The sequence below is a fragment of the Aedes albopictus genome, chromosome 3 (assembly GCF_035046485.1).
Source record: "Aedes albopictus strain Foshan chromosome 3, AalbF5, whole genome shotgun sequence".
NCBI lineage: Eukaryota > Metazoa > Arthropoda > Insecta > Diptera > Culicidae > Aedes > Aedes albopictus.
This window is the reverse complement of record NC_085138.1, coordinates 23,865,298-23,886,122: the sequence shown is the minus strand read 5'-3', so window position 1 is coordinate 23,886,122 and position 20,825 is coordinate 23,865,298. Positions and strand designations below refer to the sequence as shown.

General features: G+C 46.3%; 1 protein-coding gene across 8 annotated transcripts in view; it reads right to left on the bottom strand.

The window, feature by feature from the left end:
• Nucleotides 1-2,256: 2,256 nt before the first annotated feature.
• LOC109418351 (serine-rich adhesin for platelets) overlaps nt 2,257-20,825 on the bottom strand; it is a 78,051-nt gene continuing 59,482 nt past the window's right edge. For all 8 annotated transcript variants that reach the window (XM_029865489.2, XM_029865433.2, XM_062855515.1 and 5 more), the window contains 5 exons: nt 15,702-16,373; nt 15,162-15,599; nt 11,813-14,924; nt 11,003-11,728; nt 2,257-4,597 (listed from right to left, as the gene is read on the bottom strand). In XM_029865489.2, the coding sequence (XP_029721349.2) occupies nt 4,539-4,597; nt 11,003-11,728; nt 11,813-14,924; nt 15,162-15,599; nt 15,702-16,373 (5,007 nt within the window). In that variant the 3' untranslated portion in view covers nt 2,257-4,538. The remainder of the gene's footprint in view (nt 4,598-11,002; nt 11,729-11,812; nt 14,925-15,161; nt 15,600-15,701; nt 16,374-20,825) is intronic.

Here is a 20,825-nt window from a genome sequence, read left to right as displayed (position 1 = left end):
CTCTCTTCTCTCGTTGAATATAGACGAACAATCTTAGACACTAGTGCTCACTCAACGAATGAGGTGACGTGACGCAACTTGATTCGCACATCAAATTAAGTGAAACTTTCATTTGATTTACACGTCGAGAATTCTCACCACGATACACGAATCGAGTTGCGTAATTTTACTCCACTCGTAGAATGAGCAAAATAAGTATTCTACGACGTGAGTAACGTGATAAATGGCTCTTGACATGGCCCTACTCTACGAGTGAAGTGACGTAACATAAACAGACTCGTGTGGATTTACTAGAATGAGATGACTTCTCATTAGATTTACATCGCAAGTTACTTTATTCGACTCATCTCATCTTATCTAGCAGAATAAGCCTGAATGTAAATGAAATGGAAGCGAATCGACTTTTATAACCTCATTCTATTCGTCTCCCTTTACCAAACTCGCAGAACAAGCCTGGTAAATCGCCTCACATCCTTGAACCAACACGTCTCAATACACCAGATTTAAAGAATATGGCTGACGGTTTCATTCCACAAGTGATTCTTCGTTTGATTAATGGAAACTCGGCTCATCTAGGTCGAAATTCCTCACATCAACAGACGCGAACAGGCTCATGTCAATTAATAAAAAATAGCTCAATTTGGCGCAAGTAAATGACTTGGTTTAAGTTTACTCACTCATCGAAGTGAAAAATCTCGACTAGAACGAGAAGATTCATCTCGCAAGCTAAATAGGATGTCATCTCATTCTAGTCGAGAATTGCGAATGCGATAACATGTCGAACTAAGTCGCGTCACTCCCCTCGTAGCTAAGCCCAAGTGAACCTAAATGAGATGAGTCACAGTCGGGCTTATCCGGCGTGTGAGAAATGAGATGATACTAAATGACCCGAAGGAGATTACATTCCATATGAAATTCACAGTGGCATCATCTTAATGTGAGACTTGAACTGTCATAGTGAGAAATGTCGATTCAGATAAGAAAAGTCTTCTCATTTTGCTCCTCATAATCTCCCACGAGTGAAGCAACGAGTGAGGACTCTAATCTTAATTCGCTTGAGGAGACTCTATTCGGTTTGTTCAGTCTCACTACAAGTGAGAAATTTCATAAGTTGAATAACATTTGAAGGGATGATTCAGGAATGCAGGTGCGATAAGAATACTCGACTAGTGTGAGATGAGTGTCCTCCTCATTAAACTCAAAGTTTCTTATTTCTATTGAACGATGTGTACTGTCTCACGCCGTACTCCACTCAATAAACAAGCCCTGAAAAACCTAACCCCGCGATGCCGATGGTCTGACTTAATGTGAGAAACCTCAACACTCTGCTCGAAAGTGACTCCGGACTTTTTTCGGCTTGAATAGCGGATTCTTCCAATTGAACCGAAAATTGACGAAACAGCGATCGTGTTACTTACGCCCTAATTGTAAAATACACTTGAATAGATCCTTCAATAACAATGGCATACTTCAATTACATCAGGCTTCGTTGGAAGCACTGACATAACATAAAAAAAAGATTGTTACTATTGAAATGTTGCCTTTCGCTCTACATATGAAGGGCCAAAAATGCAAGGTCGTATTTCTGTAAGCAAACACTTACGCAAAATTAGTATTTTCCAAAGTTCTCAGAAATCTCTGTTGAACCATTTTGTTTTGAAATCAATTTCGATGTCTCGCAAAGTGCCTTGGGGTCTTTAAAACGCCCTCAACGAAAAAGGGAATCCTGTTCAATCGCATGAAAATCCCTCCCAAAAATTTGATTCCAGCGGTCTTCGCTCACACTGCTGACACTCTTTCACGCTCTCTGACGCTCTCGACACGAATCCGACGCAACTTAGAAATCAACAACTAGAAAAATATATTCACAAATATGGTTTGGATTTGTTCTACTTTCACGCTCGCTTTTTGCATCCACCTGCCTTGCCCCATTACGCCCTTATCGATGATGATGATGACGCGCAACAGAGTGATTGTATGAATGTGTCTGTGTGTGTTTGTGTGTGGATCTTATCCCTCTTCCTAAGTATGATACTTACACATGTTGTCGCGCTGTGCTGCTGCTGATGAACGACTCGACGATGATGATGGTGCTAGTGATGGCAATGATTGATCTTTCCGACATTGATGTCTCCCACTGCGGTGGATATTCTCGCGAAGAAAACCGTTTGCGAAACGATTCGCCACCGTTTGTATGTATTGGCTCTCGAACAGGTTGCGTTAGTACAAATTAGTATTCTTTTTGTTTTCGATCAATTGTTTTCGATCAATTGTTTTCCGAAACTATCTAATGAACCGTTCTGCTTTCAGCTGCTGCTGTTTCTTTGTCTTTGCATCTCTTGCTCACATTCTCTCGGTCCGTTCGTTTCTCTCCTTCGCGTCTAGTGTTTTGCAACCTTTTTTCTCTCTTTCTAGCGTTTTGCTTGCTTAGATTTGTTTTTTGCTATTAGTTACTAAATATGTAAGCATTCTATGTTTCTTTTTCATTTTTAAATATAATTTATTTTCTTTTTTATATATTCTTAAATACAGTCAGTAACTTTGATACAGTTTTGAAGCTGCAGCAGTCCTTGTTTCTTCTTTTTGTTTTTTTTTTTTGTTTTTTTATTTCTTTTTATATCGAGCAGAGCCGCCTCCGGCTCTTTTCTCGTTTTACCTTTTTTTTCTTTTCACTTCTCTATTGATTAGTTACTAAAAATCACAATGGGTGTTATCGGACACTTGTTTTATTCCTTCCTGGAGCGTTTGACTCCGGTCGATTTCTTTTTGCGGTTGCTTCGGACGAATTGCACCTCTCAAAATGCAAGTGTTGCCGTTTCTAAGATTTGAAAAAAAAAGCTGAAAACCTTTTGTAAAGCAGGGAAAAATCTAGAGGTTAAAACATTTTTCCAATTTTTTTCAAGAAGCCCAGTGTTGTCGGACACTTCACGATTCTAATATCAGAAGTCCATATTTATCGATCAAGAATACGCTGATTTGAACAATATCGATTCCATTGCAAAAACACAATTCAAAACGAACTTTAAAAAAAATCGATTACATTGACAAACATACTTGGCAGCACTGCGCCAAAAACTTTTTCATTTTAATTTCTTGAATGGTTCCCCGCAAAAGATGTAAAGGTTTTAGAAAGACAAAAAAATGATAGGCATTTCTCAAAACATGTAATTTTCGAAAAAAAAAATTCTCAGTGTGGGATCAAGAAGTCCCATAAAAATCCATAAAAGTCTCTTCACGGCAACCACTGCAATTTGAGAGATATGAGAATCTGCCAAACCAACTGCGTGGGATTTTGGGTGCGAATTCGTCTTCGGCTTCATGCCCTCCCACTCGCACACATACACGTCATCATTCCTTGACTAAAAGTAGAGTGATTAATTTTTCCGTGTCCTCTGTAATCCAACACTAACAAAACCTATATTTAACCAAGCTCCACAGTCTCGCATTCGCCCCATTCCCATTCAAACCGCGAATTCGTCGTTTCTTTTCACATTTTTTTTTCGTTTATTACTTCCCATCCACGAACAATAGGCAATAAAAGGAAAACAATCTAATGAATCTTGAATAAAATAAACAATATTGTTAATAATAATAATCGTTAAATAAATCATCCAAGCACTACTATCTGCTCACATACATCATCCGTTCGCTCCTATAACACTGTACAAAACAAAACTAACACTTTCTTCCAGGAAGCAGTTGCAGCAAAAAACCAAACACAGCAAGCGGCGCAAAATTCTCAGTCCACCGCGATCGAGGCGACCTCCGTGGACAAGATTGGAAGCTGCGTGCTGCTACAGCTGAGACTGCTCTGATATACTCCCTCTCTTTCCTACTACTAAATCTACCTACCTAGATAAAGAGTCTGTCACTCCCGAACAACGTCAGCCGAAAACAAAAATTAGATAACAAAACAAAAAAAAAAGCTCGATAAGCCAAAACTGTACCGCGCGCGGTTTCTTCTGCTGATGTGTATGTGTGAGTGGGTGGCCTCCAGTGACTGTGTGTATGTGCGGGGGTGTGTTTATGTGTTGTTGTGATTATCGCGCTTCCACGTCAGCTCACTCAGCAGTTCATTCGCACACATTTACTGTGCAGTTTTTGTTTCAGTGTTCTAATGCTTGGCATTGTTTTGCTTGCAACTTTCTAATTTTTGCAATTAGTTATTGTTTGATTTTTTTTCTTCTCGTTCTGCTTATATGTGTTTGACTCTTTTTTTTCGTTCCGACTACCTCTACAATGACATAGATTCTTGTTGCTGCTCGATTTTAGTCTTGTGTTTGTATGTAACTTTACATTTTATTCACACGCTCTTTGTCTCTATCTCTATCTAGCAACACGCGCTGTTTTTTTTTTTGCACGCCCAACTCCTGCCAGCAAGAACTGCTGCGCATATGCGTTGGGAGTTGTGCTAGATTTGGTCCATCCTCGAGGGGCGCATGCTACTCTTTGTCGCCAGATTAGTGTAGGATGTTCTCTTGGTGTGTGTGAGATGTATTGAGCGGCGCCTCGGCGGATCCGATTCCACCGGCTTTGTTTTATTGTCCCTCGTAGTACTTGGCGCTGCCGTTCGTTCCGCAGATTACGTCCTCCCAAGCTGGAGAGAGAAGAACAAATGGAATATCTTTAGGGGGTGTTCAACACAGATCTATATGATATTGAATCCAACATAGCGGAATAGAATCAACAAACATGATCCAATCTTAAAAGGCTTACTTGAGATTGAGCTTGATTGACTGTCCGCAGTTGCCAGATCAGCTACACTCACACAAGGAACCAATGAGATAGCTGCTTGGGACTAACAGGCATCTTCAGTGTGTGAGCGTTGGTGGTCTTGTATTTTTAGGCGACAATGGTGCCTGCTGCATCAGGTTGGGGGATAGGTTGGGGGATAGGTTGGGGATAGGGAGGGAAATGATGATTGCAATCGCTTGTTGCCACAGGTCGTTGAGGTCTCTGCACCTGCACAATGTTATGCGGATGTCGGTGTGTTGGTGAGAAATGTTTATTTTTGGCACAGGGTTCATGCATTGTTGCATGGATGCCAGGCCCAATTTAAAAGTGATAGATTGGGTGAAGTTTACTGTGTTCACTTGGTTGCATAACTTGCAGGCGATATATGATAGATTGACACTGTGCTATGGAAGTTGGAAGGAAGGGAAACGGCTTTATTTCAATCCGTTGCTGGTTCTGGTGATCACTATCAACATACGAATATACATGAGATGTATACGTAGGAGCACGAGAAAGTAAATAGAAAGATACAAAGTAGGAGGAAAGGGACGAGCCAATGATTGAAACCAGGACCTTCAGAATCAGAAGCGGTAGCCACTAGACCACAAAGCATGTCTACGAATCTTAAAAGGTTTACTGCGTACCAAAATTTAACTTAAAGCAGAAGACGAGACAGGCCGATAAATTTCAATTTAATTTATTTTTCCAGAATTCAATGGTACTGCATCTAATATTTACGTTTACATTTCAGAGATTTGGTTTAACTTTCAACTGAGAACAATTCAAATTCATCATAGGAGACATCAATACATACAACATAAAAGTATTAGCTATGTAAAGCTTTTTTAGGGAAGAGTAAAAAAAAACCCTAGAATTCAGAATGTCTTAAAGCTAATATCACAGATGTTGAGGGATGAGTGCTCCGATGAGCGGATTTGCTGACATCTCACAGGAAGTCCAGAAGGATCTGGTGGCCTGTTTGACGCTTGTTTCGATGGTGTCGACACCAGCCAGCTTGTGGAGATCGTCGGTCGGGTACCTGGGGTTCAGGTTGTGAACCATCTTAAGCAGCTTGTTCTGTTTTACTTGCAGCCTTTAGCGGTGAGATTTGGCGCAGTTGCCCCAAACTGCCGATGCATAGGTGAACATTGGCCGGATGATGCACTTGACCACCAGTAGCTTGTTTTTAACGTGCAGCTTCGACCGTCGATTCAGCAGGGTGTACAGCGCTTTGGTAGACCGATAAACCTTTCCGGCGACGTAGTTCACGTGTTTGTCAAACTTCAGCTTCTTGTCAAACAGCACTCCAAGATACTTGACTTCATCGTCCCATATAGTTGGCTGACCATTGACCGTGATCGACCTGCGGGGAAGGTGTCGAGCGGCACGCCTCCTCGTGAAGAAAATCGACTGAGTTTTCCCTGCATTCAGTTTGATTCGCCACTTCCGCTGGAATTCCCCGAGGTTGTTCATCGCCGCTTGGAGGTGAGTAACGACGATTTGCGGATCTTTGTCCGACACCAGGAAAGCCGTGTCATCCGCAAAGAATGCGTACAATACTCCGTCTATCATCAGTACGTCAGAAGTGAGGACGTTGTAGAGAATCGAACTCAGGACTGATCCTTGGGGCACGCTAAAGGAGATGTTTTCGACGCTGGAGTTTTCACCATTCACGGCAACCGTAAAAGTCCGATTTGAAAGGAACGATTGTCCAATCTTGACCAGGTCGAGTCCGCTGGAACGACTTCTTCCGTCTCCAGGTGACGGTTTAAACGTGCGAGGATTACCCTTTCCAGAACTTTACTTAGGCTGCTTAGGAGACTTATCGGTCGGTAATTACCTGGATTGGTGATATACTTGTTCGCCTTCGGGATAGCAATCACGTTGGCGTGTTTCCATCCGGTCAGAAAGTAAGCTAGGGCCAGGCATGCGTTGAATATTTTGGTCAAAACGGCCAACCCTTTTCTTGGTAGGTGCTTGAGGCAGGTGTTCCGGATTCCATCCTGTCCGGGAGATTTGCGATTTTTCAGCGTGCGGATGATTGATTTGACCTCTTTCGGTTTTACCAGGGCAGTAATAGGAATGGGAGGGCTTGCAGCACGAATGTGGCCGATCGCAGTGTCCACCGCCGCCGAAGTTTCCGGATCGCCTGGCTCTTCGTTGTTATGAGCCGCAGCAAATGCGAATGCTTCGGCTTTCTGTGATGAACTCACTACGAGATTACCGTTGACGTTCAGCGGGGGGCTATACTTGACCGTGTTTCGGAGGCTGCGCGTTAGCTTCCAAAATTTGTTGCTGCCATTGTCCAGATTCTTCACCATCGAACCAAAGTTCCTGTATCGATGCTCTGCGCTTTTAGTGCTGATAACGTTGTTCAGGTGGTGTACAACCGCACCAATCAGCGGGTCCCGTCTACGAATATACTGCCTGCGCCGAACATTTCTCAAACGAATTAGCAGCTTCAGTTTGGCGGGGATTTCCTTCTTTTTGGGAAGGATCCTACGCGTAGGGACAGCAACCTCCTCAGCCGCCTTGACGATCGTGGTGATTATGCCGATTGCATTGTCGATTTTCTCTGGCTGGTCCAGATCGTTGATCCAATCTGCCGTGAGATCGACTTTTCGAGCGAATGTGTTCCAGTTCGCTTTGTCGAAGCAGCGAATGGTCTTTCCCGCCGGGGCTACTGGAAACTCAGCGTCGATTATGAAGGTTACTGGAAGATGGTCTGACGAAAGTTCGGCATGTGTTATCGGCCTCGACATCTGCACCAGGTTGTTGGAGATTACCAGGTCCAGGGTAGAAGGCCTCCCTCGCCTAGTAGGGATGCGGGTGGGAGTCTCCGGAGCGTGGATATAGAAATCCGTGGACTCATACATACATGCTCATGGTGCAGGATTCGTCCTGCTTTGTTGGATCTGGTACAGTACCACATCTTGTGCCGCGCGTTCATGTCACCCACCAGAAAGAACGGTTCGTCGATGCTGCACAATCGGCGAATATCGCGCCTGAACTGACAGAGCGTTGCCCTATGATTCGAACCGGGATAGTAGACAGCGATGATGTTGACTGGTGTTGGATCTGCCACCACAGTAATGCCGACAGTTTCGATTGCCCGCGTCGATGTATCCAGCTTCGAGTAGGATATTCCGTTTTTCACCATGATCGCCACTCCTCTTCCACGGGTGGCATCCGGCGAGTCTCGATCCGCTCTCACAATAGTATAGTTTTCGTGGTACATTGAGTTGTTGAGCTGCAGCCAGGTTTCCGTGATTACAGCGATGTCAATTTCGTGGTTCTCGAGGAAATAGAAAAATTCTTCAGCCTTGTTTCGGATGGAACGGCAGTTCCAATTCACCACCTTGAGTGAACTAAGACTGGCCATTTTAGACATACTTGATGATAAGCTCGCTAAGGGCGAGGAATTGCATTGCCTTCGATTGGCAATTCGAAAGTCTGGCGAAGAGTTCGCTAGCAAGGCACATGAACTCCTCAACGGTGAACAAGTTGTTTGGCGACCCGGGCTGAGGGTTTCCCTGGACGACTTGAGAATACGAAAGATTCGGTTTCGTGATGCAGCCCAGCAGATGGCTCAAGTCATCACCCGGCCGGCTGGGGGCAAGTACTGTAACAGGCACTGTTGAAACCTTCACTGAGTTGTTCCTCGGGTTCGGTCTCGTTCTCCTCTTGGTCTTCAAATCCTGCAGATGCTTTAGGCGAGTAGGGCATCCCTTGTAGTTCGCAGTATGATTTTAGCTGCAGTTTGCACAGCGTATTTGCGAACGGTCCTCGTTGACAGCAGTGTCGCCTCTTGCTGGTAGAATGCACTCCGATGTCTGGTGTCGTTCACCGCATTTCACACACTTTGCCTCCAGGTGGCAATTTCTCATTCCGTGACCGAACTGTTGGCATCGAAAGCACTGTACGACGTCGGACTTCTTCTTGGAATAGTGCCTCCACCAAACAATGACGTTGAACATCGACTTTATTTGTTGAAGGTCCTGCAGTTTGACGGCACCATTCGGAAACTGCAGCAAATACAGCGCGTAATCACCGTGTTTCGAGGTGGACAGCTGACGAACACTGGTCGGATGTACTTGCACAGACGCGAGCTCTTGCGTCACTTCTTCCGCCGGAAACACCGGCAGCCCGGAGAGAACAATTCTCACCGGAATTTCATCACTAGTTCCATGTGTGTAGAACTGGATTCCCGAAGCTTCCAGTGTATTCACCATAGCGGAAAAATGCGGTTTGGATTTCACACTGATCTGGATGTGGATATTGCTCACCCGTAGGTAGAAACAATGCAGACAGATAAAAAAGAAGTTCCAGAAGGCAGAAGGACTGCAGGGTAGAATTGTCAGAAAAAAAAGCAAAGTAGAAAAACAAACAGACATCAGGATCCCCAGAAGGCAGAAGGTAGAAAAAACAAGCCAGACCAAGTAGAATACTTTAGAAAGTAGTCTGCTGTCTCTACCGGGAACGGGATTGAGCTACCTCACTACAACTTGACACAAATCTATACCAAAGACTGTGTGATAGCAATATATAACGGACGGAAGAAGGAAGTGCAAGATTGAAAGACCATGCAGTAAACAGAAGGATTATCAGAAAGCAAAAAAAGGTCTAAACGAAAATACCAGAAAGCTATCAAAAGAATCAACAGCCAGAACAAAACAAGAAGGCGGAGCTGTCAGTAGACTAGAAACTCAGAAGGCATGAAAAAAGACTGTAGATAAGGCGAAATCGTGCTATGGCTGACTGAGCAATTTTTTTTTCGGCCAACAGCAAAATGGAGTTCTCGACCGCGAAGCTGTCCAATCAGCATTACGCGACGTGAACTTTCGAAATGGAGATGTTTTTCGAAAGAGAGGACCTTCTGCAAACCTTAACGTCTGTTCTCCAAAAGGAGGGTCTTACAACAGCGTCTGAAGCGGCTGATCGACGTGCGAGTTCAACTGTGCACTTTGGTCCTCTGGAAAGTAGGGGGCTGCGGTGTTCTGCCCTGCGACCCAGCCGTAAAAAGCATTGCAACGGAGAATCAGCAACAGATCAATACAAACCGAGACCAACGACAACGACGCTAGCGTATAAAAAGGACTTGCGATTGAAAACTCGGAACATGGATCTACCAGAACTACCGATGAAACATTGTGGAGGTTGGGGATCATAATCAACGTGCACAACCTACACTCCGGAAGCACTGATGATGACGACAAGGATGCATTCTACGCGCAACTCAAACGCGAGTACGACCGCTGCCCAAACCACATCGTCAAGATAATCATAGGAGAACTGAATGTGCAGGTAGGCCAGGAGGAATTATTCAGAGCGACGCTTGGAATGTTCAGCGTTCACCAGCTGACGAACGAAAACGGCCTACGACTTATTGATTTCGTCGCCTCCAAAAACATAGCCATTTTTAGCACTTTTCTCCAACACAGCCTCCCTTACCGTTACATCTAGAGATCACCACAGCAAACGGAATCGCAAATCGACCACGTTCTGATTGATGGACGGCACTTCTCCGACATTATCGACGTCCGGACCAATCGTGGCGCCAACATCGACTCCGACCACTATCTGGTGATGGTCAAACTGCTCCCGAAACTCTCCGTCAACAACAATGTACGGTACCGGCGACCGCCACGGTACAACCTAGAGCGACCCAAACAATCGGATGTCGCCTCAGCATACGCGCAGAATCTCCATCCAGAGAGCACCATCGGTTACGTGGAAAGCAGTCGTCAAGACGAATGGTTCGACGAGGAGAAGGGCAATCGATTTTGGAGGACAAGAACGCAGCAACGGGCGATAATCCTGCAGCAAGGAACCCGGCAGAACGTGGAATGTTACAAATTAGAAGCGGAAACAGCAGATCCACCTTTTTTGGAAGAAGCGGAGGACGAGGAAAATAAACTGCTGTGTCGTTCCCAATAAACATGAAAGTTCTACCAGAAGCTCAACACATGCCGCAGCGGCTTCTTGGACGGATGTGAGATTAAGAAAGGTGGAAGTAGCATTTCGATGAGCACCTAAACTGCCGTTCTACGCATAACTGTCCCATGTTATATGGGATTCTCATATAACATGGGACAATTGGACGTAGAACGGCAGTAAATGACGTAGAAAAGGCAAGCACGGGAGACCAAGGCAGCAACAAAAACAAATCCGACAATATACAGGAGTTCCCACAGCATTTCTCAGGTCTTTTTTGAATGAAAGAAGACAAAAACCTAGTCTGAAAACCTCAGAAGATTCTTGTACTTACCCATTCCGACGAAGTTCACAATCTTGTCGTGATTGTGGCTTGTCTGCAGCTGATCGGGCGCAATAAACCGCAGGTTGATCTCCTTGATTTTCTCCCGAATCGGAGGCTGCGCACTGTTTTGCATCTGCTGCTGTTGCGGCTGAACCGCCGCCGGCTGTCGCTGAGGCTTCGGTTCCTGTTGAAGCGACACCGACGAACAGCTGTTGATGCTACTGCTGCTGCCGCTACTATTGGCCATGGTTTGGTTGTTGAGACTAGTATGGATATTGCTACTGCTGCTGTTGTTGCTGCTACTGCTGATGACGCCAGCAGCGGTCACGGCGGCAGGGTTCGTATTGCTACTGCTACTGGAGGTGGCCACTGGAGGCGGTCCAGCTGGCAGGATGACGGCTATGGGTGCCGCCGGGACGACAACGGGTGGCAGCGGAGGCGGTGGAACACTCATGATGGCCGGGGTGTTCGTGGCGGTGTCCTGTTTGGCCGCGACGATTGGAAGCGCTGGCGGAGGCTGCTGCTGGATGTGGCTCGGAATCACCACCGGAGGCGGCGGCAGATTGTAGTGATTGGGGCCGGCCGTGCGAGGCTGACGAGCGGATTGCTGTTGCTGCTGTTGAGCGGCCAGAACGTGAGGCGGCGGGAGTTGCGGCGGTGGCTGGGTGTACATCGCCGGAACCATCGGTGGCGGCGGTTGGTGGAATTTATGCTCGATGCCGTCCCGGTAGGTGTCTGGAAGAAAAAGAATTGCGATAAGGCATAAGAAGAATCGTGCTTCCATTGTTCAATTAGGGAAGAACAAAGGGAGGTACTCACCAGGATCAGCAGAGGAGTGCAGCACCGAATCGTACGCCGGTTCCATCTGTGGTGGCTGCGTCGGCGCTTGATTGTGGTATTGTTGGTGATGATGATGGTGGTGGTATTGTTGCGGCGGTTTGTTTGGTTGTGTTGTATGTGACGACGACAATGACGAGTTATTGGAAGAGGTTGGCGAGCCGGTCGAAGCGGTGGTAGTGGACGATGACGATTGCTGCATTGAGCTGTAGCCGAGATCGGTCGAGGTGTTGCTGATGGCGCTCGTCGGCGAAGGAACATTTTCAGTACTGTTGTGATGCTGCGGGGAAGTTTTCTGCTGGTGATGGTACTGGTGGTGTTGGTCGAGCATGGAAGTCACCTCATCCTCCTGGAAGTCTCCGAAAAGGAGCTCCTGGTCGATGTCGAAACCGAAGGTGAACTCATGACTCGTACCGGATTCGTTGTGGTGGTCGTTCATTATAATGACGGCTGGGCGATGATTCGAGTTGGCAGTTACAGTAGGCGCAGCGTTCGCGATGGAGTTTTGGCTGATCATGGTTGCTTTGTCTTTTTTGCTTCGCTTGGACAAAGCCGCACCGGATGGGATAGAGGAAGCCGAACTGTTTTTGGGAGTGCTCTGTAGAGAAGGCTGCTGACCACCACCGTTGGGACTTCGGTTCAGCATGCCATTTTGAGGGAAGTCCATGTCGATGTTCTCAATCAGCAGAGGATTGTTGTTGACGAGGTCCAGCGATGATGCCACATTCCGCGCATTGTTGATCGATTCCACGTCGTTGGCAGGTATCGTAGAAGGATCAGTTGTGACGCTATTGGTAACTGAGTCTTTCTTTTTCGATTTTTTGGCACCGGCGGTCGAAACGTTACTGGCGATAGGGTTACCAGAGATAACCGTCGTAGTTACCATCGTCGCCGGCGCATTTGTCGTAGTGGGTTGTGACTGGCCGGCGTTGGCGCCTACTGGGCTCACCTTACCCCCCGTGATGGAAGAAGTTGTTTTCGGCTCATTTAGTAAGCTGTTACTATTCGCGGTAACAGTGGGAGCCGCCGCCATTTTGACAGCCGGCTTGACAGTCTTCTCCAGTGCCGGGTAGTGCTCCTCGTTGGAGTAGTAGATATCGTTCGTGTCAACGCTTTTCGATTTGTGTAACGCTAGTTTAGAACTGCTACTGCTGCTGCTATTGTTGATACTACTAATATTTACACTATGTTCACTGTTATTAACGCTACTAACTAGTTTTCCACTGGACGCCGCGGCCAATCGCTGTTGCTGATGTAACCTGCTGGCGGAATCGTCTTCTTCCACCGCCGTCGCTTTGGTAGTGGCTATCAACAGACTCTGCGAGTACGTCGCTTTATTACTGTTACCTAGATTGTTAACACTACTAACACTACTATTCACATACTGATGCTGTTGTTGATATTGCTGCTGCTGCTGTTGCGGCTGATTCGGCGATTGTACCGTCTGCTGCTGTTGAGGCTGTAGCGACGACGATTCTGGGACTAGTTCAGGGAACGCGGAGGGCGATTTAAGTGCTTGAGCTAAATCTTCATTGGTGGTCGCTTGGACCGGTGGCCACTTTTCCACACTGGAGCTATCCAACGGGGACGTGCTGCTGTTGGATGTCGTCGCTCCAATGATGTTGTTGTTTATCCGGTCAGCGTTTGGAATTCGGGCAATGTCTGCGTACGATTGAGGGACTCCAACTGACGGATGCCGACTGGCACCACTTTGATGAGACTGGTGCTGCTGCTGTTGCTGCTTCCGGGATGGTTCTATAGGAAGCGACTGAACAGAATCTGCGTCGCTTGAATCCGACTTTTCCGATGGCGGAACCGACGACGTTGATTTCCTTCGTGAGACGTCGTTAGAGTTCATATAAACATCTCGATCGTTTGTGAAACTATTGCTGGCTTGATACTTTCCACTAATATTCGAGGTCCGAACCGTTGTTGAGCTTCCTAGATTGTAACTTTGGCTAACAGTTAGATGGCGTCTATTATTGGCATTTGATGCCACATTCGAATAACCGCCAGTTGCCGAGGAAGACGTTGTGTCTTCCGCAAATAAACTGTGGGCTTTTTTCTTCATTTTCTTCTTTTTGGTGACTACATGAAACTCGGCCGTTTCGGAACCCACTCCGGCTCCACTAATTGCAGACAATGATTCGACGGACATCCGTAACGAGTCACGCTTTTTACCAGCGTTGAATGTAGGTGTCACCGCTTCTGCGCTTTCTTTGGCCTCTTTCCTGCTATCCTTCTTGGCAGGCTTCTCTTCCGCTTTCTCAACAATCTGCGCAATCTGATTGTGACTATCCTCCAGATAGCTAAGCTCTTCCGTTCCCCACGACCTTCGCTCACCTCGTTTTCCTCCACTGGTCAGTGACGGTTCCTTGGACGAATGCGACGACGCCGTCGAAGATGCCGACGACACCGAGGACGCTATACTGCTGCCAACATTAGAGTTTTGAGCCTTTTTATTACCTTTGCCACCCCTCAGCGTTACAGCGGATTCCGCATCCTGCGATTTCTGTGCCGGTCCCGATTGCTGATCCACAACATGGTTCTTGTGAGTATTCTGCTCCTCTTCCGCCTGTTGCTTCTTCCTGCTACAACTACTCAGTTCTTCCAAAGAATTACTCTTCTTCAACTTACCTTTCTCTTTCTTCTTTTCATTTTTCTTCTTCGGCACCTTTTCCTCGGGAATTCCGTTTTCCACACTCGCACTACCACTGACCTTCATCACCGTCCCATTCTTCGGATTAGATCCACTCGCTCCACTCCCCCCGGCCTTGCCCCCATCCTTTTGCTTGTCCTTGTTCTCGATGTAACAAACCAACGACTCAATGTCGTAATCCTTCCCGCGGTACCCGGCTATCTTCTCCGGTATCACCAACACCGTGTTGCGATCCGATTTGGGCTTCCGCTTCTTACTTCCAGCGTTCCCAGCACCACCACCACCACTACCACCCACCGAGGAACTACTATTTCCACCGCTTCCGACCAAGCCACTGGCTCCGACGCCCACCGCGGAACCTGCTGCTGACGATGATGAGCCCAGACTGCTGCCGAACTGCTGAACCGAGTTACCATTCTCGTCAAGACATTTTTGCTGTGGAAGAAAACGAATTGCTGTGTTAGAATCGAACTTTCAACAAATGAAACGAAGAAGCTTTTGTTTTGCCCAGTTGCGTATTTAACATATTCATGGCTTATTAGTAGGTAGTTGGTGTACTGGAAGAAACTTCTATAAATCACAGATCATCACCAGAAAGACAATTGCGCAAAGCTGGGCATAACATTTTCTAAAACTGTAACTTTTAAAATATCTAGAAACACACACCCTTACCTGCGAAATCATCTGACCAATGCTTTGCGTGGCGATGTATTTGGTGTTGCTGGAACTCATCATCACGCGGGTTTGATCGCTCTTGCTGTTGTCGCTGGATACAAAACACTTGACGGCCGGGTAGGTCGTTCCGAGTTGGATCGACGTAATATCCACGCTCTTGTTGCTCTCCAGCAGCGGCAGGGAAACCGTCTTGTCGACATGGTGCACCGACGAGGGCCGCACCGTCGACGAGGGTTCTCCGATCTCCAGATTAACGTGACTAGTGTAGCTTGCTGCCGGATAGCGTGGGATCTTCTTCATGGCACTACAACCGCTTCCGGCGCCGCCGCCGCCGCCGACGCCAGTCGTGCTGCTGCCACCACTTGTGGTTGTACTGCTTCCGTACAGATCACCGCCACTTCCGTCATAATCGTCCAGACCCGAATCGTACAAGGTCTACAGGGGGATGGAACGAAAAGAATACATTGTGATGAATAATTCATTTAGACTTTAAGATATACATAGTATGTGTTTAGGTACAAAATATGAGGTACAAACCTGTTGCAGGGCGTCATGTGCCAGCAGAGACTGAGTTTCATCAGATTCCAGCTCTCCCATATCGATGACGGTGTGTCCCGAGCCGACTCCCGTTCCGCAGCCATCGATTAGCTGAGATTCGGTATTCTTCAGTCCGGTACTGCCGGCCACTTCGGCCACGGCACTAATCAGTTCTGCCGCTCCGGCGCTGGTAATCAACGGTGCCGTCAGTACCATGGTGCCGTAGTCGCTCTTGGAACCTCCTTCCCGCTTCTTGAACTTGGTTATCGTTCCGGTGGTGTGGTGATGTCCGACGTCGTTGAAGAACGAACATTCCACGTTGACGTTGCTGGGCAGACTGCCGCCCTCCCGTTGCCGGGACGAAACCGAGCTGGTAGTTCGCTTCTGGCGCGGATTGGTCGCTCGGTCACCTCCGCCGGGGCCGACACTGGCAGCACCGGAACTACCACCCTGATGCCGCCGCCAGTTTTGCGAGAACGTGCCAATACGATTGCCGTAGTCGGCCGTGAAGGGAAACTCCGAGTAGTAGTACTCCTGCAGGCTGGCTTCCGGAAGATCCTGTAGAGAGCCGCCCTGGGTGGGCCGACCCGAGGCACGTTTCGTTTGCACCGCACGGCTTGTGAAGGGAAAGTTCTGTTCCTGGTCTTCCTTCTCCGTTTTGCTGAGAAGTTCCTGCGGGGCAAAGTGACGAATGAAGAAGGAAGATAAGGTAAAGAAAACTGGCATTGGAATGACGGTTGAAAATGTGGAAATCCAAGTTATTTGCGGAGAAACTAATATCTCCACGTCAAGGTCTGACTGATATCATTCTTCTAATCCTACAAAAAGGCTTCTATTTTCTGGCTTTCAACTGAAAGTCAAAATAAAATCAAAAACATTGTGTATTCGACTGTAATTCGTCATTTGATTACATTTATCTTTCTCTGTCACAAAAATAACAGCTTCAATAATATCGATACACTGAAAGCACACAAGTTAATGTATGAAATCACTTTTCTCTCAACTCTCAATTCCAACTCAATCCAGGAAACGAGAAAAAGGATTCGCTCCCGAAAGAACGTCACTCCATCCAGCCAGAGACGTCCCGTGTGCTAACTACCCTAGCTGACTGCTGTCATCCCATCTGACAGCACATGCAACATGCGCACCATACGTCTATCCCCCTGATCCAACCTCTCCAGTATATCCTTCTTCTTGCTGATCGGAATTAAACTCTCCCAGCAAGCGAGAACCATTCATTCTGACGTACAAAGAAGAATCAGTCCCCCTTCCTATCCCCAGGCCCCAACCATCTCTATAGCCAGCAACAGCAGTAGCAGCAGCAACCAACCAACTGTCACTATCATCGCGTATCGGTCGGTGGGAGGATTGCGTGTTATGTAATCGAGACACAACACACCACAAAACATGGGTCTCCCCCGAAACAGAGCGCATCCGTTGGCCAGGGCTGGTAGCGGATAAGCAACAAACCGTAGTACAGGTACCTATGCTTCGTTTTTGTCAGCACGGTCTGCAATTTTCAGTAGACAAAAACGAAATAAAGTCCTGAATCTTTTACTATAAAACGTTACATTTAATTATGCAGTCTACTATAAAAATGTATTGTTTTTACCTGAGACGAGACTCGCAAAGACGGTCTTCTTTTTCTCTACTTTGTTATTTTTTTCTTCTTCCTATCTGTGTTGACATTATGTTTTGGGCTGGTGGTTCAAACACGTACGTGACCGCATCACCTCACATGCAGTGTGACTGAATCCAATTCACGCACAAAATCATGTTGAGGTGAAATTTTGCATCGCCAACATTCGTTTGCTTTCGCAAACCTGAGCGTCTGTTCTTCAGGAGGATCCAGGGATGGCATTCACCATTTGCAAAGAGTTACATTCACTTGCTACTATCTCAGTGCATAAGCATGCTATCAAAAAACAATGTATGGATGACTTTTACCTTGTAGTTTTATCTGAAAGTTTGCCGAATATCATAAGGGTCACACACGCATGCTTAACTCGTGAGCGAGCTGTGAAAGCAACTCTCCACGCCGTGAATGTAATTTACATTCACGGCGTGGAGAGTTGCTTTCATAGCTCACTCACGAATTAAGCATGCGTGTGCGACCCTTATGACATTCGGCAAACTTCCAGATAAAACTACAAGGTAAAAGTCATCCATACATTGTTTTTTGATAGCATGCTTATGAACTGAGATAGTAGCAAGTGAATGCAACTCTTTGCAAATGGTGAATGCCATCCCTGGGAGGATCGGCTCACAAAAGCGTCTGATCCCCATGTTAGGGGCGGCTGATCTACGTCCGAGTGCCAGGGAAGGACTCTAAGCTCAACTGTGCACTATGGTCCTCCGGAAAGTAGGGGGTTGGTGTCAGGCCCTACGAGCCAGCCGTAAAAACCCATTGTAACGGAAAATCAGCAACAGAATAATACGAACCGAGACCAACGGCAACGACCCCAGCGAACAAAAAGGACTTGCGATTGGAAACTCGGTACGTGGAACTGCCGATCTCTCAACTTCGTCGGGAGCACCCGCATACTCGCCGATCTACTGAAGGACCGCGGGTTCGGCATCGTAGTGCTGCAGGAGGTGTGTTCATGGACAGGATCCATGGTGCGAACGTTTAGAGGTAATCATACCATCTACCAGAGCTGCGGCAAAACACGCGAGCTTGGAATAGCTTTCATCGTGATGGGTCATATGCAGAGGCGCGTGATCGGTTGATGGCCGATCGACGAAAGAATGTGCAGGTTGAGGATCAAGGGCCGATTCTTCAACTTCAGCATAATAAACGTGCACAGCCCACACTCCGAAAGCACTGATGATGACAAGGACGCATTTTACTCGTAGCTCGAACGCGAGTACGACCGCTGCCCAAGCCACGACGTCAAGAGCATCATAGGAGCTCTAAACGCTGGGGTAGGCCAGGAGGAGGAATTTAGACCGACGATTGAAAATTTAAGTGCCCACGAATGACTGACAACAATGTGAGTCGTGAAATTCGGAGGCGCATCATCAGTGGAAGTTGGGTCTACTAGGGGCTCCAGGAAAAGCTGCGGTTTAAAAAAGCGATTTACTTTGGTACATGGGTACACCATGTTCAAAACGCAAATAAGACTGGTAGTCCTCTACGGACACCAGGCATGGACCATGTTTCAGGAAGCACTTGGAGTTTCCAAGCGACGCGTGCTGAGGGAGATCTTCGGCGGTGTGCAGGAGAACGGTGTGTGGCGAAAAAGGATGAACCATGAACTCGCTGCACTTTACGGCGAACCCAGCATCCAGAAGGTGGCAAAAGCCGGAAGGATGAGGTGGGCAGGGCATGTTGCAAAAATGCCGGATAACAACCCTGCAAAGTTGGTGTTCGCTACTGGTGCGGTTGGCACAAGAAGGCGTGAAGCGCAGAGAGCATGATGGGCGGACCAGGTGGAGCGTGACCTGGCGAGCATTGGACGCGACCGAGGTCCTCAAGATGGAGAGCGGCAGCCACAAACCGAGTATTGTGGCGTACTATTGTTGATTATGTCTTGTCTTAACCCTTTGAAGCCGGAATTTTTCCAAGCGTTCTTCTGGAGTTTTTTTCTACGTTTTTCTGTAGTTTTGGTATTCAATAGTATAAAAATGGTAGAATATTATGCGGAATATTTTTTCTGGACATCCTAGGTCATCCAAACTATTCTTGAGTTTAGATCCTTAAGCCTATGGCTGTAACGGTAACTTCTTTCATTATACAAAGCCGCGATTTGTAATCTATCATGTCCACCATTCTGAAAGGTAAATAGACAATATCAGATCAGTCGGGATATTTTAGGTCATCCAAACTGTTCTTGAGTTTAGATCCTAAAGTCTGCGGGTGTAACGGTAACTGATTTCATTATACAGAGCTGCGATTTGTAATCTCATGCCCAGTATGTCTTCTGGAAGGTAAATGGACGGTATCAGATCAGTCGGGATACCCAAGGTCATCCAAACTGTTCTTGAGTTTACGGGTCTACGGGTGTAACGGTAACTTTTTTCATTATGCAAATCTAGGATTTGTAATCTATCATGTCCAGTAAGTCTTCTGAAAATTCAATGAACAGTATCAGATCATTCGGGATATCCTAGGTCACCCAAACTGTTCCTGAGTTTAGATCCTAAACTTTACGAGTGTAACGGTAACTGCTTACATTAAAAGCTATGATTTGTAATCTATCATGTCCAACAAGTCTTCTGAAAGTTACAGTTGTTGTTTTTATCAACTAAGCTTCATAACAGTAAGGAGCCCATAATATCCCAAAAATGTATAACAACGCGTATTGTTCCTCTAACTGCTTTGGTAAGTACAGTGGATTATGTAACACCTTAACGTAGTGGCAAAAGCTATTATCACAAGTGTAGATCTGAAGCTATGGTCTCCGGAGTAGTGATGTTGATCTGGAATATTTTAAAACTATCATTACAGATTAGGATTCATTCAAATATTACGTAACGCTAAGGGAGGAGGGAGGGGGTCCAGCGTTGCGTTACGCTTCATACAAAATTTCAAAATTTACCATACAAAAGTTGTTACGTGGGGGAGGGAGGGAGTCTAAAATAGACAAATTTTGCGTTACGTAATATTTGAATGAACCCTACAGTCTAAAGTTCGTTGTGAGACTAACTACTGTTACTATCAAGAGCTTAACTTCAGGATAGTTTGGACGACCCTCAATGTCCCAAAGGTTCATAAAAATATATAGTAGACTTTAGGTTGGTCCAGTCACCGTTATTGATTATGAAACGTTACTCAGTATGTCAGATATAGCTGTTGTTACAAGTGTAGACCTCAAGTTCTGAACTCATGGATAGTTTGGCTGACCTGGAACATTCCCATAGTGTCTCTTAATGACATTTGAGATTTCAAGAGCTTCACGGATCTCAGCAGATTATGCTATGCTATTATTTACACCCTTGAATTCAGAAATTGATCTCGGTAAACGGTTTGCCGAGAATCCAACAGCTAATATCTCGGTAAAATATTTACTGATTCTCGGTAAATGTTTTACCGAGATTTCGGTAAACCATTACCGAGTATCGGTGAACTTTGCCGAGATCTCGGTTAAAAGTTGGATTACCGAGATCTCGGCAAAGTTTTAA